The sequence below is a fragment of the Abramis brama genome, assembly GCF_963993115.1.
Source record: "Abramis brama genome assembly, chromosome: 1".
In the NCBI taxonomy this organism is placed as follows: domain Eukaryota; kingdom Metazoa; phylum Chordata; class Actinopteri; order Cypriniformes; family Leuciscidae; genus Abramis; species Abramis brama.
This window is the reverse complement of record NC_139963.1, coordinates 46,095,107-46,120,949: the sequence shown is the minus strand read 5'-3', so window position 1 is coordinate 46,120,949 and position 25,843 is coordinate 46,095,107. Positions and strand designations below refer to the sequence as shown.

Sequence of the window (25,843 nt, the reverse complement as noted above, 5' to 3'; positions counted from 1 at the left end):
GTTGAATGTCCTTGAGTGGCCAAATCAGAGCCCACAAGGAATTTTACTGAACATAAGCAAATCTGCAAGGAAAAATCTATGTGTTCAAAGCTAGAACAGACTAATTATGCAACACAAAAGCATAAATGTTGAATGTAATGTAATAAACAATATTCCATATGACTGCTGGAAAATTAAAGCATCTTATGGGGGATTTTTTTAAGGGGGGTGTCATTTTTTTAGTCAGATTAAAATAAAATAAAAACCTCACTTAAATGTTTGCTCAGGCGTGTTATTTGTTTTACAATGCTATAATTTTGTTGCACAATAGCTTACACAATGCACAAGTTTGAACACATTTATGTAATTTACATGAATACTCGTGAAGAAACACATTTTGACATTATTTTGTGTGCAGGATTCAAGAAATTATCTGTGCATGTAATGGAGGAAAGCACAATGCATTCAGGGGGTAGAGACAGAGCGTATTTAGGCCACGCCTGCACCTGGGGGAAAACAATCCAACCGGATTGACTTTGCATTGCGAGAGGCTGCCTCCTTGTCATTTCTTGCTTCTAACAAAAGACAGAAAAATGCCTAAAAGCTGCTGTGTGACAAGGTGTACAGCAAACAAGCTAAAAAACCCAGAAATACGTTTTTATCAGCTCTCGACCCCAAAAAACGAGTGTTTAGGACATAAAAGTGGATACAGGCAGTTGAGACAGAGCGTCACGTGTCTAATTACTCTGAGCACTAACGTACGCCCGCTGGAGGAGACCGTAATCGGCAACACAGGATAGTTTATCTTACAGAAATATAATATATAAAACTGACATTTGGATATTTGACTCTGACCAAATGTTTAACTTACTGCACATGTAGTGTATTTTTAGTGCATACTGAGTGTCAGGATCCCACAATTTAGCCATTTGTTCCAGCCTGTATCCACTTTTATGTCCTCAAACGGTCGTTTTTTGGGGTCGACAGCTTATGAAAACTTATTTCTGGGTTTCTTAGCTTGTTTGCTGTACACCTTGTCACATAGCAGCTTTTATATTCTGTCTTTTGTAAGAAGCAAGAAATGACAAGGAGGCAGCCTCTCGCAATGCAAAGTCAATGGAGACGGTTGGACTGTTTTCCCCCCGGTGGGCGTGGTCTTCAGATTATGACGCGTTGCGCTCTGTCTCTATGGCTTTAATAGCCCTGAGGTAAGTAGTGTTGCTGTGCATGTGATTGAGGGTAGAAGGCTGAGAAATTCATGGCTGAGGGCAGGGTAGAAATTCAACTGAAATTGCATTACATCTTATTGTTTTAAGATTAAGATTATGCTGCAAGATTATTTTTTTCAACTACATTTAAGTTAGATATACTACTAGATATACTAGACAAAATACTATTGGGTAAACTGGCAGTGGGCGGGGTCACAGAGACCAAAACAAAAGCATTCTGACACGAAAGCGCATTTCAAAGTAGAATAGCATTGTTTTTCAGGGGAAAAAAAAGTTTTTTTTTTTTTTTACTTAGCATGTTTCCTAAATCTCTGCAAACATATAGTATTTTTATGCTTTAGTACAGTCCAAAAACATTACATATAGCACCTTCAAATTCCACTCTAGAAATAAACAATGAATATATGAACAGCAAATTCTCTCACAGCACAGAAATATCAAAGAAAATTCATTTTAAAACAGAAGAACCGTTTACAGTTCTGAAATATAGTCAACATAAAAGGCCATATTAACAGCTGTTCGAGACATTATTATACACACGATGGAAAGAGACAGTTCTGGTGTTTCAGTTCTGTGTGAATACACTCAAGTCTCAAATGTAAGGTTAATGACAGACTTAGAGAATATTTTAACCGTCCACTTGCTTCTGAACAAAATAACACAACAAAATAACACAAAAGCAGAGACATGCTTCTGAAGCATTTCCTTCAACTGGAAAACAGTGAATATTTATGTGTAATAAAAAACATTAGTGCTTCATTTGAGACTACCATGGTAAAGGGATACGATGAACCCCACCACCACATTTAATTTCTCCCTTGACTATAGGTGTCACTAAATCCCATTTACTTTAGACTGGTATTCAAGTTCACACATTTATTTACACATTTGCACCAGATGTGAGCATCAGAAACAAATACTCATCTCAAATACTCACCTATTATAACATTTTTTACAAATAAAAAAAGTGATAAAGGAAGTGAAAACTGCAAGCTCATCACCAATGGGGGTTTTGGGTGGCGTTTTTTTTTTTTTTTGTGCATTTTTAGAATTATATCCACCTATTTTTATTCACATTTTGGGACATCGCATAAAAAACCCACTGGATGGAAACAACAAGATGCGCATAAATTAAAAAAAAATGCACATAAATAAACGTATGCTTTTAATTGAGTCGGATCATTTTTTTTATCTGATAAGAAAACATGCGCATAAACTACAATGGAAATTAATTTACAGAATAAATTCCTCGATGAGCATCAAAAAAGTAATGGTGACTTTGCGCAGTGGGACGGCATAACTGGCCCAACCAGCAGACCGAAATGCCTGAGCAAAGTCTGTCGTCAAAGTGGTTATGTTTGCACGAGCTCTGCAATTCGACACTCTAGTAAAGTCACGTCACGTTTATTTATACAGCACTTTATACAATTGATTGCTTAAAATCAAGCAGCTTTACAGTATTAAACATGAAAAACAGTGTCAGTGTTGTTTCATCAGAATTACAACTTCATTTTCTACTATAAAGCATCTCTCCAGTGTGTTCATGTTTTCACTCGCGGGTGTCTGACCTCGACGGACTGAACAAGAGAAATTAACTGGAGAAGATTTCTACATCAAAGAAGGCGGAGCCTCAGAGCCACACCCACCTATTACATCATCGCCACAGACCAATGGGAGCACAAAGGTTTCCTGAAAGTGCTTCGAACCCCCAAAACGAATGCCAAACGAAGTTCGTTTTGGCCTGATTTTGTTAGAAATTACGTCACATAATTTTCGCTACGATTTTGCTTGAAGTATATCAGGGCCTTTACATGACTGCATTCCCAAACAGCAGGCATCCGCCTCCGAAAGCAAGATAACAGGACCGCGTTTAGGCACAAGTAATTTATTACATACGAAAATTATTATATACAGTGGCTTCTCCTACTTTTCTTGGTGATATTTAGCGCCAGTTTATCAGAAAGTGACGGTTTTGTTTTCTTCGACTCACTGGATGGAAATGGTGCTTTATTTACAAATGTTTGATGCGATATTTCAATTTTGTGCATAAGTTAAATTCGCAACTTCAGATGGAAACGGCTATTAAAGTATTCTAGTGGACTCCAACACAGGAAACGACTCTGTTGCTGTGTCTAAAATCACTCACTTTTTATCCTACTTGTAGCTTACTTTAGAAATAAATAAGTCATAGTATCTTTAGTTTGGATTTATACCGTACATACCTCCGTGCCACCTTTGTAGTTTAATTGATGTCATATTAATGCAATAAAAATATGGTTTTCCATGATTAACCTAATTTGAATACATAATCATTAATTATAAACCATTAAAAACTCGTATCAAGTATAAACACATCAGTGTACATTTTTGCATTATTTTGTATGTATTGTATTTCTTTGTAGTATCTTTAACTCTCCTCTTCAAGCAGCTTTTTAATGATCATGGCGTTTAGCACCATCACCCGATCATTATAATGAGATGAATTCATAAAATAATAGACCTAACTTCTTTATTTAATTCTGATATAATATTCGACCATGGCTGTTTCTCGTGACATTTTCCGCTGTAAAAATAGGCATCGCAACAGCTAGGAAACGATGCTGATCGCTACTCAGGTTTTTAAAGGTAATGTACTCGCTAAACGGGTCTAAATTGAACAGTCAAGCTAAAAGTGTGTTATTTTAATAAGGGGAATTTAAGGCTCAGTGTCAGAAAAAAAAAAAAATGTAATAACTACAATAATGTATTATTCCTGATTCTGCTTTGATGTAAAGTAAATCAAGTCAATTCTATAGGTGTTCAAAATAAACACCCCCTACCCGAAATGAGATTCATCAGCCTTTAGCTCACAGGAACACTAAGCTCTACAACGATATATTTCAATTATTTTTTATATTAAATTACCGTTTAAATTATATTTAAAGCACATTATCTTTTAACAGAAAAATCATATTTAATGCTTTAATGCATTCATTACACAAAATGGAACTTAAAACAAACATATTTATAAATGACTATTAAAAACATCCCCAAAACAGCACCTCTTGCATAGACCTGCCTCATTAACTATTCAAATTCAACAGCCAATTGCAAGTCTCCAGCAGGCAGACATTTCGTTATTTACATTTTTGTGTTAGAAGTAGTTGTGTGTATTAAAATGACATACAGTACCGTAGGTTTATGTCATACGTAATTCCTTTGCACACCTGCGCATTGCACACAATCTCAAAATCTAATTTTGGCTGAGATACGCAACAACGTTTATCAAGCAAAACGCCACGCATATAAGAAAGTGGTTTAAAGAGTCAGTTGACAAAAGGAGTATGTATTGTTTTTAGTATGTTTTTGTTGGTGGAACTGAAGAGATTTTGTGACTGGTTAAAAAAATTTCCAAAAAATGTGCTTGGTTCAGACACATTGGATGGGTTTATAATGAGAATAGCTCGCGTTCGCTCTAGACAGTGTTTGCTACTCAATTGCTGACTCCCGTGACACATAGCAACACAACTAAAGTATTCCTAATATGTTGGACCTTTTATTGAAATAGCCGACATTTACCTGAGACATGCCTTCACAAGCACCGTAAGAGCTGTGATTGAGATGGTTGTGTTGGGGAGGCGTGACACAAAAAAGGAGCGTTAGCAAAATATGCTGTATTTTTGTATTTCCGCTAGGTGCCATTAGCATCGCAGAAACCATTAAACGGCATCAGCTTAGGACACTATCTGAACAAATAAGAAACACAATGCCAGTTATCAATTTAAATGTATGCCAGACACATTTTTTTTAAATTGAGAATTAATAATAATAAGTATAATATAGTAAATACAAGTGGCCTATTATAAATAATATGAGAATAATAAATAAAAATAAGTATTCGTTAAAAATAAGTTGAAATGATGCAAATTGATGACTCTAACAAACGCACATACTATCGATTAACAACCTCGGATAGTTACGGTAGAGGTCTGTCTTTAACGGTTTATACGTTTTCGTAAAAAATAAATTTCCCTATGGAGAAAATGAAATGCTATGAAAATAGTTTCAGTTATGACTGTTTTTTCATTTGATTTAGTCTAGTTAGTTTTGTATCAAATATAATGTGATTTTCATTGATGGAGATCTGGCAGGAGCAGCACATTTCTTCTCTTAGGCGAGCGATTCGCGGACAGCTTTCCCTGCGCATGTGCCAGAAAACCAATGAGAACGCGGGACAACGATGACGATACATATTAACAGGCGCCAAAACTGCTGTGGATCCGCTTACCCAACAGTTACATTATGTATTACCAAAATTCTATCATAAAAGTTTTATGGTACACCTCAAACAAGGGAATTTACAGACATTTATAGTGTTAATATCAATTAGCAAGTCCAAGAATGGCTTTGGTATGCAGATCATTCGCAGCTTATATGGACTGCACGCCCCGATGTATAGACACAAAGCGAATTGGTTTTGGTGTATTTAATTCATTCATCTCAGTTGTTGTAGGCAGGACTCATGTTTTGTTTTATCCTGCTTTATTTAGAACAAAATATCTGGTCATATTCTGTCAGAAAAAGTTACTTGATATTAACTTCTTGTTTATTGATCTGTTGTATAAAAGCAATATGACATTGTCAGTGTTGCTGTAGTGCAGGATATCAGTCATGTGATCCCCTGCGGCCCAATCACAGCCGTACTGATATTCAGATCAACAGCACTCTCACTCATGTTATATGGATTAAATACTGGAAACATGATGACTGTAAAAGATAAAAGCAGGTCGATCCAAACCTACAGCCAGAGGTGACGTTTACTGACTATCTGACGATAAGATCCTCAGAGGGAAAAAACTATAAAAGAACGGATAGACTGTGTCATTGAAGGTGGTGGTGATTGAGTGTAGATATGTGTTAGATACAGGATCAGAAAATGACACCATTCCTCTGTCATAGTCCAGATCAACTCTCACACGATCAAGCTTCTGTTTAACAAGATAACCAGACTCTTCAACCAGTCCGTACTGCACACTCCAGACATCAGTGTTAAAGAAATCACCTCCCTTCCTCTGGTTTGATGCTGTAGTTATTCCAAGTCTCCAACGTGAACTCTTTTTAACCTCCACATCCCAGCATTGTGTTCCTGAGTTAAAACCCTCTGAACCGAGGACACAAGGAAAGAGGTCAAATCTCTCTGGATTATCAGGAAGCAGTTGTTTGTTCCCACCCTGTTTCACTCTAGTCAGATCGTCAGACAGGATGAGACATGGATGAGCGGTGTTTGGATCCAGAATCACAGGAGCTGATGAGACAATCAAAAAGGTGCTTTATTATGAAGTTCATATAATGATCAATTATGAACCTTACAGATTATTATGAATTATGAAATCTATTGATAAAACACATCAGAGATCTTTAAATCTCCCCCCATGTGTGATTTTCCAGTGTGTGTAACAGCACAGATCTTCTCCAGACTCACTGTTTTGGACGATGTCCTGCATCTTCTTCCACACTCTGAACGGCAGGTTTCCCAAGTGATGTGGGACATGAATCAAAGATCCAGAAGCCATCTGTGGATCCGGCTCTGAACTCTGGTCTCTGGAAGAACATTCAGGAATCAGGGGCCGTATTCACAAAACATTTTATCTTACCAATAAGAGTTATCCTAAATGGCAGTAAAAGTATTCACAAAGCTGCTGAGACCAACTTTTACTAAGGAATAGAAATAACTCTTAAGCTAAGAGTAAGAGCAGGGTTGACCTCATTACTATGGATGATGTCAGCATGCTTACTAAATATGCGCACAGTGATTGGCTGATGGGGGAGGAGTCTGTCAGTGATATAAATATTGTAGAACGAGGTATCATGTTGCCATATTCAAATTAAGATTTAAAAATAAAAATGTTGCACAATTCAAAAAAAGGTTTTTAAAACGTAGGCTAAGTGTCACAAATTAAACTAGTATATGTTCAGCTATTTGTCAGCCTCGTACATGTCTGCATCGTGAGAGATTGCAGAATTCAAGCGACAAATTATGTTTATAAACAAAGTTCGGGAGGAGCATGTTCAAACAGTCTATCTTATCAGCTCGAGATTTTTATTCTATTTAACTCTAAATTTTTATTTCAATTATTTTTTATATTGTTTCACAAAAATGAAAAAAAAAACAACTCATTCCAGTCCAATTCTAGTTAAAACCAATACATCTTGCATTCAGTCATTGAGTGTCTCTGCTGACCTCTTGTGGGAGAAAAAAAAATGACAATTTAAAATGGCATTTTATGATTACTGCCACTAGAGGGGCCAAAAGTTCCCTTTCATAGGTTCACTTAACGCTGCGTCGCTGACACTGTGGGAACCCAAAGCCCAATACCATCACACTAATTCACTGGTGCTTACACCGCCTCTAATGAATGGGTCATGTATGCCTCATAGGAGTGTACTCGTGTCATCTCACTTCAGATTTTTATTCCTTCAGGAAGCATTGTATCTGTTGCCTGTCAGATAGCTTTTATTGTGTTCTCAGCTGTCTATTTTAAGCCAGGGACCCACTTAACGACTGTAAAGCCCAATTTATGCGTCGAACTCACGCCGTAGCTACGTCGTAGGCTGTGTGTCGCGCGCATACCCTTCGGCGTACCCTGACGTGCACCTCTCCAAAAATGTAACAACGCGTCAACTCTACGCGGACGCAAGCACTGTGATTGGTCTGCTAGGGCCGCTCCCTCGGGTTTCACATGCTCTCTCTGCAAGTGTAATTGTGCGTCAACGCGGACAACGACGCAGAAGTATAAATGAAAACCAACGCGTTGCCTACAGCGTAGAGGCTCCGGCGTAGGTCCGACGCTGAAGTATAAATCAGCCTTAAGGCCAATTATGAATGTAATTTGATACTTACGACTGATCATGCCCAAATGCGCAGAGTCAGAGACAGTTGCGTCCAGTCGGTGTTTAAAATCTGCTCCAGTCGTTAAAAAGTCTCTAAGTGTGTTCAGTTCAGTCTTGTAATTTTTCAGCTAGTCGTTAAATGTGTCACCACTCCTCTGTAGAGGTGTTAAGTCCAGGTTCAGAAAGTAAAAAGTTTATCAGCCACGATATAAAAATAATTAGTGAAATCAGCTGGATTAGTTCATGGGTGGAATAAACATATTGCAGAACTTTTACTTTCTGACCCCTGGACTTTACACCTCTGCTCCTCTGAAGCAGACCCGACGAGTTACTGAAAATGTGTTGATTCGTATGGCAGATTCATCACAGGAGACAACATGACAGGTGCGTGCAATGTCTGGTTCTTCAGCACGCTTTAGTGGCGCTAAACGGCCTGTCGCCATTGTGTTGGTTTGCGTTTGAAAGTGTTGCACTCTAAGCTCACTTTCTTTCTGAGGAAAGAACGGCATTAGTTCAACCCCCGCTGTCCCAGTTCTGCGGTTGCTGAGGCGCAGCATGAGCTGTGTGCTTGGGGTGGTGATGAGCCATGTAGGGTCACTACCACATTAATAGGAAAATCGTGCATGGCCGCTGGTCAGGCAGGAGCGGCCCTCCATACGATGGCAGTGCTCTAGACCTACTAAAGGCGGTTTTCTACTGTGAAATATAAAAAAAGAATCTGTGATATTTCTACTTTTGTATGTATCCACTTACAAATCAAATCAAAACATTGTGCTTTTGTAAAATAAAGAAAATAAACGGTGTGCTTTCTGCCTCCCCGTCACGGTGAACCTTTTTTTCTTGAGCACGTCTATAAACTGAAACCAAACTCAGTGAATACGTCACACATTTATGAGCCATATACCTTTATAAACATTTAAGTGTGTACTTTTAAATGATCGGATTCAAACTGAAAACAAATATTATCTGTTTAAGTAATTTGTATAAAACCAACAAGATGTCCAGTATCTCAAACATTTGCTCATTATTTTTAATTTGACCACGCCCACGCGCGCAAAAGAGATTCACATGCAAATCTCCACATGGAACGCGAACGCGCTTGTTACCTCAAAAACAAAGCACGAAAAAACTTCACAAGTCTCTGCTTTTCGTCGAGTTTGAAAGACGCGCCGTGAGCTTACATTGGATTTACCTCAGAAGAAGAAGAACACGATTGAAGACAAGAAAGATGTAAGGTAAGAAATTCTTACATATTAGTTTATTGTTGCATAAATTTCACATTGCAGTTGACCTGTTGCTAGATATATGGTGAATATTATAATATTTAGACCCGTGTTTACTGTTACTGTGTTTGTGGATATCTGCTCAAATGTAGATATGTATATGGTAACCATAATGTTTCATATTTTGGAGCGCGATTGCGTTTGAATGTATCATATTTTGGAACGCGATCGCGTTTGAAAAGCAAAACGCACCAAACGGCTTCATGTTTTTACTATTATCTCATTTCATATCATCATAACGAATGGAAACATTTGAAGTAACATGATAATCAATATATTTTTCTCTAGCTTAGTTGTTACTAAAATCTTTTGGAAGATTTACAGGCTGCTATAGGTTATTGCTATTATTATTTTATGCAGCACTGCGCATAGCCTATGCCTACAAGGCACAACAAACCTGGTGTTCATTATATTATATATTGTTGGAATTTGTGTGTGTGTGTGTGTGTGTGTGTGTGTATTCTGTGAATTTTAAAAAGCAATTTTAACCAGAAAAATCTAACATTTATTCCCAAAATCGTGCAGGCCTTTCTCTTGATATCAGTATGTTCACTTTTTTTCTTTTCTTTCAGGGCCCAGATGCCACTGAGTCCTGCTGACTTCAACATTCACATGAGTCTCTGTACATGAACATGGTAAAGTGAAAATCAAACACCTTGGAAATGAAAGGTATGTACAATGTTTTTAGGAATGGCACAAAGGTCTCTGTCTTTGGATCATTGTTTTCAATAAGTGCTTTTTTGTCATTTGTTTTGTATCTTTGGATTATGTTGTGTTGTAAATAAATCCAGAATGACAGGGCCTGATAGCTCCTAATAGGGCCGTTAGAGGAGGGTCTTTGTCTTTCTCAGGTGTGAAAAGCTTACATATTAATGACGAGATCACCTCCTGCATAAAGCTTTCTCACACAAAACACGTCGTACAAATTGTCTTATCTGAATGAGCAGTCAGGGCGATTTTCACATAGTTTTGGAGCAAATATTCTAGGCTACGTGATACAATTTTCAAAAGTCTTGTGAAGAAATAATCAGTATGGGTTTCATGGCCTTATTTCAGAGAGAATTTTTTTTTGTATTTTCACAAACCACGCATAAATGTCATTATCTCAAAACTACAAACTTTTACATACATGCTGCTGATATATTATTGTAGCAGAGTTTGTGCTGAATACAGTGTAATCAGACTTTAGCCATGAAAATGTCACAAGTAACAGAAATAAGCACAAATGTCAGAGCATGTCAGAACACCTCCAGGGCCCAGAAAACAGCTCAGACCCCAGAGGGTTAAGGATCTCAGGTTGGCTACTGACTTGGTGCTTAGGGCTACCAAGCCTACTGCCTGAGCAATAGGTCGTTCCATGACGGGAATGGTGGCAGTGGAGCGCCATTTTTAGCTGACTCTTACTGACATTAAAGAGAGGGATAAAACCTTCCTTTTAGATGTTCCCCTGTCACAAGAAGGCCTGATTGGGGAAGCTGTCACTACTGTGGTGGATAAGTTTTGGCTGCTAAACAGCAGTGTGTGGAATTTTGCCAACTTATTCCACACAGGGCCGGAATAAGAGTCCGGACAACCGACACAAAGAGCTTGTTCGCACTCGAGTTCTCTACAAAGCCCTTATGAGGGGCAGCAGAGTGAACCGTTGCCTATGGAGCCCCCTCGTAAAGATTGGGGCCTTAGATCTCACCCAGTGGGTCGCTCGCGACAGCACAATCAGATAAATCTGAGTTCGACAGCTAAGGCCTTGCACAGCCCATTTATTATGGCATCCAAAGCCCCCGCTGTTGAGGTTGGCTTGCCCGATCGGATTGCTCCCTGTTTTAGAGGGGTCTCCTGCCACGAAGATGTTTTGGTGCCCCTCAGTCTGTTGAAAATTACCAGAGGGATCAAACCACATGTCCTTTCTGTGCAGACAACACTGACTCTCTGCAGTGGGAGAGTCAGTGGTTCCCGCAGTGCCTTGGTACCCGCAAATTGAGACGAACAAGGCCAGAGGGCCAGTCTTGTAGGGTTTTGTCAAGGCGAAGGACGGTAACGCCCCAGGCAGATTATTTGGTGGAGTGGCAGGGTATCTTGCACTGTGTACTGCAAACTGTTCAGCATGGTTACACTAGCCAACTGCGAAAAGGGCCGCCTCCTTTAGGTGGGGTTCTTCTCATAACTGTGCTCTTTTTAGGTGATCTTGACGTTGGGTCAAGAGATTTTATCGCTTCTGAAGGAAGGGGCTCTCCTCCTGGATGGAGTCAGGGTTCTACAGCCAAAATTATCTGGTCCCAAAAAAGAATGGTGGTTTGCATCCAATTTTGGACTTGTGTCTTCTGAATCTCTCGCTGGAGATTGGTTCATGACTATCGATCTGAAGGATGCAAAGCTTTTTCAAAGTGTATGGACACGGCTCTGGCCCTGCTGCGGCTCCAGGGCGTCCAGATTCTAAATTTGAGGAGCCTTGGACTATGAGTGAACTTACAGTAGAGTTTTTTGTTGCCGAGTCATCAGAAAACTTGTCTTAGATTCTTGCCCCATGCAGATCTGGTCGGTCTGTTAGTGGGCCCTCCGTGGACGATTCCCCTCAGGCCGGACCTGCCGCCTCAGGCCCAAGCCATGATTTGGCACACTTGTGCGGATTTGTGGAATTTGTGGGTGTGGCCTCTGAACAGGGCACATAGATGTGTTCTGGCCTCTTGGCTGAGATTATCGACACCATCTTTAGCTCTAGATCCCCTTCTATGAGGCAGTTGTATGACCTTAAGTGGAAGCTTTTTGTTTCCTGGAGTAGGCAACATGACTTGGACCCAATTGACTGCCCTGTGAGTCTGAGGTTGATGTGCAGCCCCATGGGCTCTGCCCGGTGAAGGCGTTGAAGACTTGTGTTCTTACATTCAGACATATGTTGAAGACTTATGTCTGATCAGATGTTCACGTGTTTTGGTAGTCGAAACAAGAGGAGTGGCTGTCACCAAGCAGAGGATGTCGACCTTCAGCAGGGGATGCGATTTGATCCCTCATTGAGGATTTTTGTAAGCAACCACTGCCCTATTGTCTGAGCGTATGAGAACATGTTGGTGGCAAACTTGATTGTAAAAGCAATCAAGAGCTAGTTGAACTGCTCTGATTTCTAGACACTATATGTGCCACGCTATCTGTGTTCGCCCAGACACTGAAAGTCGGTCTGCCATTGGAAAGGGCTCCCCAGCCCGTGCTTGATGTATCCGTCAGAACAGTTTAACGACCTTTCCTATCGTTACACCCTGTTCATACATAATTATGTCTTTACAAGGGCTATAGCATCCAGGCATTTACAAGTCACTAGGATGCCCTGCATGCCCATGTGTCAAGCAAGAAACAGGACACGGCCATCAGCCAGAGTTTTTTTTTTTTTTTTAAGCATTTCAAAGTGAACATTGTGAGTGAATTCATTATGGCCTGCGAGCACATTGCTAATAAGTGGGCTTGCATGGAAATGGAAATGAGACTCACTCCCAGGAAAGAAATGCCCACAAGTGGGCTAAAGCTGGCTTTTTCTGTATTGACCGAAAAACCCCAGCGGCGCTATTTCACGCGCTTAAACGTCACTGTCCTTTTCCAGTGAAATAGCGTTATTCAATCAGGCTTCAGTGCGTCTCTGTGAAAGGAGTTTCTTAGAGTCTGACGCAATGTCGAGTGAACCGAAATCGAAAGGGAACACAGAAAAATAATCTTTAAAGGAAGAAGAATTCACCACACGGTAATTTCTGAAAAACAGATAATTCAGCATACATAATCTGAATTATTATCAGTAGAAGTCTATTTCAGGAGCTCAGTTTTTTTTTAGCGAAGGATTTATCTAATATTATTAAGCGCTGCTTAAGATTGCCACCTACAGGCTGAATAGTAAAGTGTATAATAGTTTTTGTTAAAGTCCCCCTGTGGTGAAAATTAAGTTTTTAATGTTGTTTATCTAAGTGGTGTTTTTAATATGCTTCAAGACAAACCATGTGCAAAATCATAAGTCAACACCATTGCTGAGTATTTTCTCCTTAAAACTGCAGTGAACCAAAGACAGTCTCAAAAACACAGTTTGAAATCGCTGGTGATTCTGACGTCACAAACTACCTTGTAACCAATCAGATCAACGCGTGATCGTCAACAAGTGGATCTCTGAGCTGCTGTGAGTGAGTGGAGGCGGGGCTCATTTGCATATTCATACTAAATGAGGCGAGGGAGTAGAGTTCATTCAAGCTATTTTAAGGCATGAAGAAATAAAACGTTTAAATATGCCATTTGTGACCAAAGATGAGTTTTAAAGGGACAATGTGTAGGTTTTTAGGTATTTTATTATATAAAATCAATATTTTTATTCATAAATATGTCCTCAATTGTGTACAAATACCTCTGCTAATTATCTGACTTATCCTCGTAAACGAAGAATTTATTATCTTTATATACATGGGACGGGTAGGTCCACGGAGGCTTCCATGTAGTTCCGCCATCTTGAAAAACTATAATAGCAGAGAGGGGCAAAAAGTACTAGGCCAACGCGTTTCGACAACGCGTTTTCGTTCAGAGCCAGCGTCACGTGACTGAAACCAGCAGAAGCGGAGGAGCAGAGCAGTGAGAGGTGCTTGTCACTGCCGCGGCAAGTTTAAAAGGCTGCACTGCACGGTTATTTATAATGGAGGACCATACATATGCTGAGTCACAGGATAAGGAGTCCTCGTCGTCGAAAAAGTCCAAAATAGACCATAAAAGGAAACGTGACCGGAGATTACAAAAAACAAGGGTTAATGTCGGGATAGCTAATGCAGGAGAAAGCTTTCAAAAGAGATGCTGAAGTTGCCTGCTTTGTTCTCGACAGGTAAGTCAATGTTACGGTCTTAATTACAAGCTTTTTTTCATTGCTTGGTTGTGTACTTTATTATATAGACAGTAGAACATTTATAGTTAAAAGTTAAACAGGTTCTTTGATGAATAACGTTAGCAGCTATTAAGTAAAGTAGAGAAGGCCCTAAAAACAAGGTTGTAAGTTTTATTTGTTCAAAACTGTAACATTCGTTTGTTCGTTGTGTCAAGTTGCAGTTTGTTTGAAATAACAAACCAGTTCACCCAAAGGAAAACTAGATGAAGTGCTATTATAAGACATCCTGTCATAGCTTTTTGGTACATAATGGCTACCGTAGTTGCAACACGCATTTGAAAAAGCGAGGCACTGGAGAGCACTATTTGTTTGAATGCAAAATACAATTTCACCACTAGATGGGAGAAATTCCCACACAGTGTCCCTTTAAGGGATACAATTGTTGACTACAAGGGGACTATTGATATTTATTGGTAGAGGATTAATACATGTTTAAACATTTTTGAAAATGTTTGGTTATGCAGATGTTATGCTTGATTACTACATTTTTATTTTTGTCGACTAAAATGTGGCAATTTAAAGTACAATTGACTAAAATTAATGAATATGACATGACAAAATATTGAATAAATTAACAAGATACGTTTGTTAACAGACAAAAAGCATGAAAAATCTGTAGCAAAAAAGCATTTGTAAAGTGTGAACAGGGTGTGTGTGTGTGTGTGTGTTTCAGTTCAAAACCAAAGACAGGAGCAGATCACTCACCTTTCCATTGGAACTGGAAACTTCTGCAGAACAAACACACAATTTATCATCAAAAACTCAATAAATCATCAATCATCAAGCCATCAATAATCTGAAATAAGACCTTCAGAAAGCAGACGTCATTGGCTGTCATCATCTCCTCCATGTCTTGGATTGTGTGTGAAAGATCTGAGATGTGTCTATCCATCTCCTCCAGCTTCTCCGTCATCATCTGGTTCTTCTGCTCCTCTTCCTCCCTCAGTGCATTGATTGTAGCTTCTTCTTCATCTCTGAGAAAACGATGAAGCTTCTTAAACTCCTGTTTAATCTGCCGCTCCGTGCGCTCAGCTTGAGACTGAAATCAAATCACAATCACTTAAATCGTCTGAATCAACACACATCACATCCACCACACCACCAGTCAAACGTCTGGCCACAATTAATTTATTTTTCGCATGATTTTTTTTATCTAAAGGGTTTGAATGTCTTTACAAACCATGGAGATGTTTGAGAGACCGTCCAGAGTGAGCAGAGCTGTTATCAAGGCAAAAGGGGGTGACTTAAAAGATTAACTATATGATTTTGACTTTTTTTTTTGCTCACTACATCATTCCCATCCTTCCATTTCTATTATTTCATAATCAATGACTTTACTATTATTCTTAAATGTGGATAAGCAAAATAAAGAAAGAGTAGGTGTGTTCAAACTCTTACTAGTAGTAGTACATCAGTGATAATCTTTGTGTTGGGATTGTTGATTATTTGACCCTTGATTCTGTTTCCTCACCTTGATGTGCTGAACAGTTTCCACACACTTTTCTTTAATGTCTTCGCTGTGTTTCAGCTTCATCCGTGAGGATTTCAGTGCCGAACTGAGCTCCTTCTAGAAGTCAACAAAACAAAAACAATATAGGCCTATAGAGAATACACTGATATGTTCATATATGTTGAGAAAAATTATGGAAAATTAAGAGAGAGAAACTGAGTGCATGAGTGTGATGATATCTGACTATTTATTGTTCTTTACATATGAATCGAGACGTTTGTCCTACCTTGTATGACGGAACCACTTCACTGATGGGTCTGAATGTGTGATTGTCGTGTTTCTGTGAATCTCTGCACATTAAACATGCAGGCTGTTTGTCCTCCAGACAGAAGAAATCGAGTTTCTCACTGTGTAAAGCGCAAGAAAGTTCTTCCACGGATCGTGAATCCATTTTCTTTATTTGAGCTCCAGCAATCTAACCTTTATTTCACTTCCTGGATACGGTTTCAAAAATGAACAGCCAAGATAATCACGAAGATCTGCTGTCTGTTCAGAAACAACCTTTTTTTAAAAAGAACCTTCTTGTTCTTCTTTGTTCTTCGTGATCGCTGATTGCTATTTTCTTTTTTGTCGAGACACCGAGACAGTCACGGTGACAGAAAGGAGTGAAATAGGACAGTCACGTCCGGTGTTACAATATATTCGGCCCCTGAGATATTTGGTTCCGCTGGTGGCGCATGAGTAAATAATATCCATTAATTTTCCCTGTTGTGTGCGTGTCAACGAACTGAAAATATTATTGCAATCGCAACTGTTTAATGCAACTTTCTTTTTCTTTTTTTTTCTCGCAATTCCTACTTATTTTCTCAGAATTTTGAGATTTAAACTCGCAGTTGCGCATTATAAACAAAGAGTAGTACTTCTATACTCTTTGTTATAAAGTCCAATTGTGAGGGGGGAAATCAGCTCACAATTCTGACATTTTCTCACAATTTATATCTTTCAATTCTAACTTTATAACTCGCAATATTGCAGTTCTGAGGGGGAAAAGTCAGAGCTGGGAGACATAAACTCGCAATTCTGTGAAAAAAAAGGTCTATTAAGAATGTGTCATCGGAACAAAGCATTCATCAAAAGTTTATGCACTTGTTTATAATCAGTTGTGTATTGCAATGTTATTTATAATGACTACAAGATTAAGGATATTTTTCTTCAGTAGTACAGCATAAGTTAATTGTGCATTTGCTATTTTGACTTGATAATATAGCCTAATGATAATGCTACATCATGCCATGATATATAATTTGAGACGAAAAGGAAAACATTTGTAGTTTGGTGTTGAGAGGTTTGAGCCTTACATGTGGGACTATCTGCAAGAAATTAAGGATAAAACAGAATAATCGTGTCACTTATTTTATTAGGCAGTTATTGTACATTTATTATTTAGTCATACTGTTGTCGACACTCTGATCTGCAGTACTATCACCGAGTGACTATAGGTAGCACAAATAAGTAACAATTCAAATTAATTTTAAAGCCACACAAAAAAAGGCCAAACACATCAAAGAGTCCAATTAAATTGTAGCCTAGACTAGCACCGTAGGTTATTCTCTCATTTATGATTAACATTAAAACTTTATTATCTTTTCGAAACAAATATTCCATTAAACAACTTGCGATTTCAGGAGAGTGAATTAATATTTCCTTCTCCATTCCTTTGGGTGTTGCCTCAAGGACACGCCCATAACTGGGTAAACTCATGAATATTCATGTATGCGCCACCCAGTGGTACCAAATATATCACATGGAACCGAATATATTGTAACACCGAGGGTTGAGTTTACATTGCCTAATCATTCAGTAGCATGGTACTGAACAGTACACAGTGCTTTTTGTCAGCATTATCTGGACAAACTTAATTTCTTCTGATGACAATAAATCAGATATTATGATTTATTTCGATGTTCAACATCTTTTTTTAAACAGTCATCTACTGGACATCCGCCTCAATTTTTGAGACAGTTGCACAATTTCACCACTAGATGTCAGTAAAGCCGCACTGAAATCTCCACTAACTGCGCACAACACTTGTGCTGCGGCCCTATACTATGCCCTAAAAGTATGTAGACTTCTGGTTTTCTGAAGAAAAAGTACATACTTTTGAGTGTGTATCAGAAGAGTAGACAAGCTTTACTACTTCGTCTTTAACGGACAGCTCTGTCGCTTAGTTACGTGCATCCTGTCACCATTTAAACTGTCATTCATCTTGTCACAGTTAAAGTCCTCCACATTCAATTTAGTTTAATTTCCGACCGTTTCGGAGAGAAATATAGTAGCCTAGCAAATTGATCTGCCAGTCGTTGGTCTTTTATGCGGAGACTCTCCATGTTTACATAATGATTTATTTTAAAAGTTAATGACCAAACGTATCTTTTTTTTTTTTTTTTTTTAAGTTCAGTGCTGTTGCAGATTAAATGTAGCCTAATGTTGATAACAACGAGTAAATATATTTTCGTCAGCTTAGATACTGATAGCCTAATTAATAACTCAAATCCCTTTATCTAAACCTCTACTATCGCCGGACTCACACATCCACCATGTTTGTAGTTTTTTTTAAAGCAAGATTTACTCGTGTTTGTAGTTCTTATCGAATAACGCAATGGGTTGTGGGCAATATTAGCCATTAGAGTGAGCAGGTGCTGTGGTGAAGAGATGAGTCCCACCACCATAAGTGGGATAACTCCCATCAAGTAGGCCTAATATATTTATTTGTATCCTAGCGCTTTTCACAGCAGGCCTACACACAGAAAGACAGACAGCTATTGTATATATATATATATATATATATATATATATATATATATATGTGTGTGTGTGTGTGTGTGTACTACATATTATGTAGGCCTAAGCTAAGAAAAAAAAAAAACCACTTAGAGCGAGAAATGTTTAATTTCACAATCTATAGCTTCTGTTACATAGTATGAAACATATAAGTTAAAAGACATTAATGGTCGTTATAACGTATAGTTATAAATATATATATATATATATATATATATATATATATATATATATATAAAGTGACTTTGTCTGATTTGTAACCAGGCACTAAAGCCATAAAACGTGCTTTGAACCAATCGGATTGCTTGGGTCCTACGTTGGGACTCATCTCTTCAGCACAGGTGATCTGCACTTCGGGAAAAAGTAGACCATCCGGGTATCTTTGGAGTGCTCATTTCAACATACTATGATTTGAGACACACTAATTCTAATTTTGAATACTATTTAGGATGGATTGTATGCAAATTGGGACACAGTATTGGACATACAGTACAGTAAATGAAATGTTGTCCTGTAGCCGACTCTAGCTTGTGTTCTCAGTCGCCTTTGGCATTTAGTCTTTACATTAAGCAGGCTATATCAATTTTTTTTTTTTTTTTGACAAGCAACATTTAAAGCATTTTATGAAGGGGGGACTATAATTGTCAGAAGTGCTTAAATCATATTCTCAGTAGCTATAGTCAAAAATCCATATAAAATCTATACTGTGTGACAACATGCCCCATAGGGTCGACACGTGTTCAGTGTGAGTTTGAGAATCAAGATGTCCATTAGCTTTTTAACGCTTGTCTGCCTTTCAAAAATACACAATCCTTGGAAATATGGAAATAGAAAGTGGGACAACTAGCCACGGTTTTAACAGCATCATTTATTTACATCACATATACATATTTATGTAGCCTACATATGCTCTCAGCTATTACTAAACACGTGACTATGCAGCTGAATATCACTGGAGATTCAAAGGTCCACCCTAATATTTTCTTTGACGTCAATTTTCGAGGCATTTTATTCTTTAAATGCTTGAAATCAGTGAACGGCGTAAGGCCTGACTGTGGAGATGTTTTACAGTTCCTGCACCCTCTGTTTATTGTCCATTATAGGTCTATACGTCTCAGTGTAACGGCATGTGTGTATCCGCAGGGCCTGATTCATTGAGATCGATGCCGTTTCCGCCTCTCTTAGGTAAATGGTTGCCTAGGAGACGGACAGGTGCATTCCATCTTACCCAGTCCTGAGGGGGAAGCGGGAAGACGAATGCTCTCCTCTACTTCCCCATCGCCCTGGAAACACTGGAACTCTGCGGAATGTCCAGCTCGGCTCAGGGTTCTATCAGTGAAGATTCCAATGCGCGCACACATGTATAACCTAAAAATTCTGTTAAATTTACAGTAAAAAAACAAAAAAACGGGCAGCTGTGGTTGCCAGAAATTTACCGTAAAAGATACGGTAGCAACATTTTAGATTTTACAGACTTAAGTTAAATTTACAGTAAAAAAAACATATTTCATAATCCGATATAATGTTAATTTACATATAAGTTATACGATATAAGTTTTTTTCACTGTAAATTTTACAATGACTTTTTCACTTCCAAAAACCTTTTACTGTAAAATTAAATTAAATGTACGGTTAGATCTATCACAGTTATTCACCGTATATAGTACGAAAACTTTCTATTAACCAATTACACCGTAGCCTTTTTACCGTTTTTTTTTTACCGTTAAAATCACAATAATTTTTTACTGCACAATATATTACATATTCATTATATTTTTTACTCTAATACCACTAAAAATTATTATAATATTGTATGCAATTGTTTAAAAATCAGTTGTCCCTGTATTGTTTTACAACATTATATAAATAAATAAACATATAAACTGTAGACAAACTTACTAAACAATTAATAATTTTATGTATAGAACTCCCAAGGGACCTCTTCCTAAAATATAACATATAACTATATTTTCATGTATTGAATTATAAAGACATGTTTCAGAATTCGCTGCTCTATACATATAAGAAATTATTAAAACATTAAATGATTTAGTTTTTATACCGACAAAATAAACTCCACCAAATGCTGAAGTAGACAAGTTTATTTATGTAATAATAACAATGATGGTCATATCAATGGTTTAGTAATAAATATGATGTCATAATAATGATGATAATAATGTCAGAATAACAAACAGGATTTTTTCATCTGAGGCTCGTAGCGATAGTAGAAGAGAAAGAAAACACGAACTGATAGCGTCACAGATCTGTAGGGCTTCAAAGAGATACATTTATCTTTCAGTGTTTCACCTTTAAACCTTTTTTTTTTCAAAGATAGTTTATCATTTGAATGCTTACAAAAATGAGAAAGAGATAGATTTTATAAATCCTTACAAATAAACCTTATCGTATTAGAACAAAATACAAGATTTTGCTGGGGTGGAGCAGAGGGATAGAGGAGAGAGGGCTGATATTTACAGCACAGCAGAGATAGAAAAACAACCGTTTACCACGGTAAAACCAGACAGATGCTCTCTCGTTCACTTCTCTCTCACACACAGTTGTTCTCTTTCTTCCTTCACCCTGGGTCAGACCTTCTCATATAATACACGTATGAGGTGCAGTGAGATATAAATATGATGAGTGTAGCTGCTTCAGAATTATAATATATGATCTATGAAAAGTGTGTGAGCTTTCCAGTTTAACCAGTCTAAGCAAATCCAGATGGAATCTTTATTTTTCATGCTGATTCTGAGGGGAATCTGTGGAATTCTACAGAATTTATTTAAATATGGTAAAATGTGAAAGTATCATCAAAATAATAAAACAGTTTAACAAAAAAACAACAACAAAAAAACAGAAATGGTATGATAAAAATAAAACAATAATAAAATATTTACTATTTTTTTATATTTATATTTACTTGAAATAAAATAAATGTTAACTGAAACAAAGTAAAACATTAAAAATGTAGAACAGAAATAAAATAAATAAAAACTACAGATATATATAAAAAAGACTAATAAAATGACAAAAACACAATATAATTACTTAAACTTTTACTAAAATTAAAATAAAATAGAAAGTAAAATAAAAATAAAAACTAATCCAAAACATTGATTAAAACTATAATACTACCTCAAATTAAATCATAAAAAACGAACAAAAAAATAATCCACTTTCTAAAAAAAAAGAAGAAAAAAAAAGAAATATTTGCGTACCTGCATGTCATGGGATCATTAACCAACAACGGAGAGCCATGAATGTGATTGTGTCGTTGAATTATTGAAATATTAACTCAAGTATATTTTAGGTCAAAGGGGTGCGACTTGCGAAATCCCTGATCTAAACTGTTTATGAATCAGTAAATGTAAACGCCTTAAACAGTTCTTTTACCAGATAAAAGTCATAAAAACAAATCACAACACATTAATCTGATTTCACTTTGCATATAAAGTATTCTGCTTGCCTATTCAATGCGCGTATGTCTAAGTTTTGCAGAAATGTAAATGCACCTATAAACAAATTTCTAAAAACTCACAAAAAAATGCTGAACTGAAAGTGCTGAAAAAAGGGGCTAAATAACGTAATTTACACGACAACGGTGTATTAAGGATGGAAAAGTTTTTCCTGTGTGTTTTTCGCGTACAGACGACAACGTTGTCAAAACGATCCCTGTTCACACGTATCTGTGAAAACGACTAAAAACGCTGTATTATTGATGCCAGGCCAGTAGATGGCGATGTCACTTTGTAAAGAAACACTACGTGACTATAGACTGAACACGTAATTCGCATACGCACAAATTCACGTTTTTGTAGTTTACACTGACGATAACAGTATCGTTTTCCAAAACTTGTTTTCAATAGTTTGCATTTTCAGTCCTTAAAACGCAGCTGTCGTGTAAACGAACGGCCAAATCGCATAATAAGTTTTCAGATTTTAGCCGAAAACGGTGTCGAGTAAACAGCCCCTTAATTAAACTTTAAACATGCCAGAGAGTTTCTGACGGCATTTAGAGCTGCAAATATAAGTCGTTCAATATAAAAACAATACAAGTCATTGTGAATAGATATAAATGTGTCAGAGTAAAAGCTGAATAAATAAAGCATAGTTTGATTATGACTGGATTAAAATAGAAAAAAATGCGCGCACACACACACACACACACACACACACACACCCTGCTCTCAACCCCCGTCACCCCCATAATAAATATGTGATAGGTATGTACAAGTACAGCTACTGTTACACTCTTGACATATAGGAATACATTCTTCAAAACATGTGGAAAGGGAAAATATGCTTTCAAAATTCCAGCCATTTCCCCAAATAAAACTCTCTGTTCGTTACACCCCCCCCCCCTCACACACACACACACACACGCAGGTGTATTAAACCCCAGAAACACTTCACACAGCTGACAAAACTTACCAGAGAACAGGTTAACAGTCACTGTTTGTGTAAAACATAATTCAAAGGGAGCATTTAATGAAGGAGTAGATAAACGTGTGAATATATTTGTCATATAGCACTATGATAATTCAATGAATAATACTTTTCTTTTTCTTCTCTCTCTTGTTTTTCTAAGGTAAATACTAGATGCATCCGTGGTCGGGTTCATTTTGGCTGGAAGTTTGTCCCCTGGTTTAAGAGTAAACATCGTAATCTCACGCTTCAGTCCGGTGAGTTTCAGAGACCGGGAATCACTGATCAACGGGATGCAAACCGTGGGAACGTTTGTTCGGGGCGGAGCCTCACTTTAAGCTTTTGTGTTCATTGTTTTGCATAAATTGTTGCATAAATATTACTAATGAGTAACAAAGATATTAATTCTGCTCATGTTTCATAAATGTGGCTCTAACGTGGTAAATATGGAAACTACAAACCTGACTTCACTGACATTGAAATAAATGTGAATAAAAGGCATAAAACAAATGCTAATAAAAGGCATAAAATAATTGCAAATAAAGGCAAATTAAATGCATCATGATCTAAAGTTCCTACATTACTACATTACTAAAACATTTTCAGTGTAAAATAAGGTAAATAGTCTTTAAAATGAAACATGAACGACAGAACGAATATCAATGTAAAACCATTCTTATGTAAATTGTTGCATTGAATTATGAATCATAATTTGAGATTTTGCTCCGCCCCTTCTTAACTAACATCCCCTCCACACCCCACAAAACCCCACCCCACCTTCACCTCACCCTCACCTCTTACTCCAACATTGATCAGTAGTTGACATCTTTAGTTTCAGTGCTAACCAGGAACACCACAGGAAGTTGGTCAGCAGCGTGGCCAATCAGGAGAGTTATGACATCAGCCACAGGAAGTGAACGAGAGGCTCCGCCCACATGGGACGAATCGAATCCTAGCCTGATGAAGTCTCTCTACAGGAAACGGCTGAATGGATGACCAATGAGAACGTGAGCTGGGGCACATGACACAGGAAGTAGTGCCGCCCATGTGACGAGAGTGACATCCTTTCTGGGAAGTGTTGCAAAGCGACCAATCACAGAGAGCACGACGACTCCACCCACAGGAAACACATTTGTCATGCAGCCTTCAGCTTGTTTTGACTCCTCCCCCATGGTCTCTGATTGGTGGATGATGTTATGGGCGGGGCCCTGCACAGTCGCATCAGTGTCAGTTTACTGTCCGTCTCCGTTCCATCTATGAACGCTAACATATAGAAAAATAAAATGTTTCTGGATGTGTTTTCCTCTTCTTTCTAAACTGTTTTATATTCTTGTCCTTTATGTTGTCCACTGGCACACGACACACACTTTTCTTTGTTCTTTCCTCTGGTTTTCCTTTTCTCATGATGGTCCTTGCTGTCCTGAAGTGCTCAGTTCAGATCTCTCACTCTTTCTGGGTTTTTTTTTCTTTCACTGTATTTACTGAAAAAGCAGAAGAAGATGAATGAGCATTAATGCAGTGATTCTTGTTGTATAATATCATTTGAAATTTACAGCAGCCCCAAAAAGTGTTTGGACCAAGTCCTGAAAAGTGAAGCCAAAGCATTTCGGTCGCCCCCTGGTGGCTGGATGCAGTATAGGCCATAAACCCCGCCTCTCCATGTAACTAAACACTTACACTGGTGCTATTCGCGTGTCAGTCAAATATTACCGATTTTTTTTTTTTTTTTCAATGAAATGAATATAGTTTGATAATGTATTTTTTTTATATATATATATATATATATTTTTAGGTGATTTTATGGTACTAAATTATATTTACGCCTGAATTTATAATCCATTCATTCACCTTTTTGAGCATAGACCTGACAATTCATTTTCCAACCTAAACTGTGGTAAATCGTGAATGCACAGACTTAAGTTTGTTCAAAGTTTGTTCACTTTTTTCAAAGATAACACTTGTCAGATGATTGTAAAAAAAGTGAACTTAAAAAAAGTTACAGAATTTTATGTTTATTGTTATTGAAAAATGCACAAAATACTATTTTCAATTTTTATGAAATATATATTTTCAAAAACACATTTTACTCTAAAACTGCAAGAAAAACACAGCCATTAATCTAAACAGAGTTCCAAATTTGAACTTGATATCTTAAAAAATGAGCTTTCAGTAAGATTTTGTTTGGTTGCAGTACCAAACGCTTCCACAAGATGAAATTCGTCATTTTTGACAGCGAACAATACAAATGTGACTATTTTTTTCAGGACCATTTAACCTTTTTGAATCATGCCATGATTTTTTTTTCTGTGTTCACATAGCAAGTGCCAAAACATTTACCAATTTTCGTTACATTCCGATGAAGTAAAAAAAAAACAAAAAAAAAAACATTTTTCGGTCGTACCAGAGGGTTAAATTTAAATTCCCGTCATTTTAGGCAGTTCTCATCACGCTGACGTATGTTCAAGTGTTGGTTTAGATAGTTATTTGATGCTATAAAAATGAGGTGTAATGTCATGATTGAAAGCTGTGCTTGCGATTGAGGGGCCTTTTACGCAGCACCGTTTTCAACTAAAAACGGAAAACTTTTTATGCGTTTTGGCTGTTCATTTACACGACAACTGCGTTTTGGGGGCTGAAAATACAAACTTCTGAAAACAGGTTTCTAAGTGCAAGTTTTTAAAAACGATACCGTTACCGTCTCCATGTAAACTACAAAAACGTGAATTTGTGCAAACAGTGACGTCATGCGAATTACGTGTTTAGTCTATACATAGTTCCCACATGACGTCACAACATACGGGCATTTGCCGACCAGGCGCCATTTCTGAGGGCAGAACACAACATTCTTACAATGCAGAACATGAGAAGA

At 37.5% G+C, this 25,843-nt stretch overlaps 2 protein-coding genes across 2 annotated transcripts in view; both read right to left on the bottom strand.

Annotated features, from left to right (window-relative positions):
• Positions 1–4,338: 4,338 nt before the first annotated feature.
• On the bottom strand, positions 4,339–16,421 carry LOC311066980 (nuclear factor 7, ovary-like). Its single transcript, XM_084088480.1, has 6 exons — positions 15,992–16,421; positions 15,727–15,822; positions 15,064–15,294; positions 14,961–14,983; positions 6,670–6,788; positions 4,339–6,492 (listed from the first exon to the last, which is right to left on the bottom strand). The coding sequence occupies exons 1-6, from the start codon at positions 16,154–16,156 to the stop codon at positions 6,005–6,007; spliced, it is 1,122 nt and encodes a 373-aa protein (XP_083944606.1). The 5' UTR covers positions 16,157–16,421; the 3' UTR covers positions 4,339–6,004.
• Positions 16,422–23,705: 7,284 nt separating this feature from the next.
• rbfox3b (RNA binding fox-1 homolog 3b) overlaps positions 23,706–25,843 on the bottom strand; it is a 293,709-nt gene continuing 291,571 nt past the window's right edge. The window contains exon 14 of the mRNA XM_084121927.1: positions 23,706–24,455. Within this exon, the coding sequence (XP_083978053.1) occupies positions 24,453–24,455 (3 nt within the window). The 3' untranslated portion in view covers positions 23,706–24,452. The remainder of the gene's footprint in view (positions 24,456–25,843) is intronic.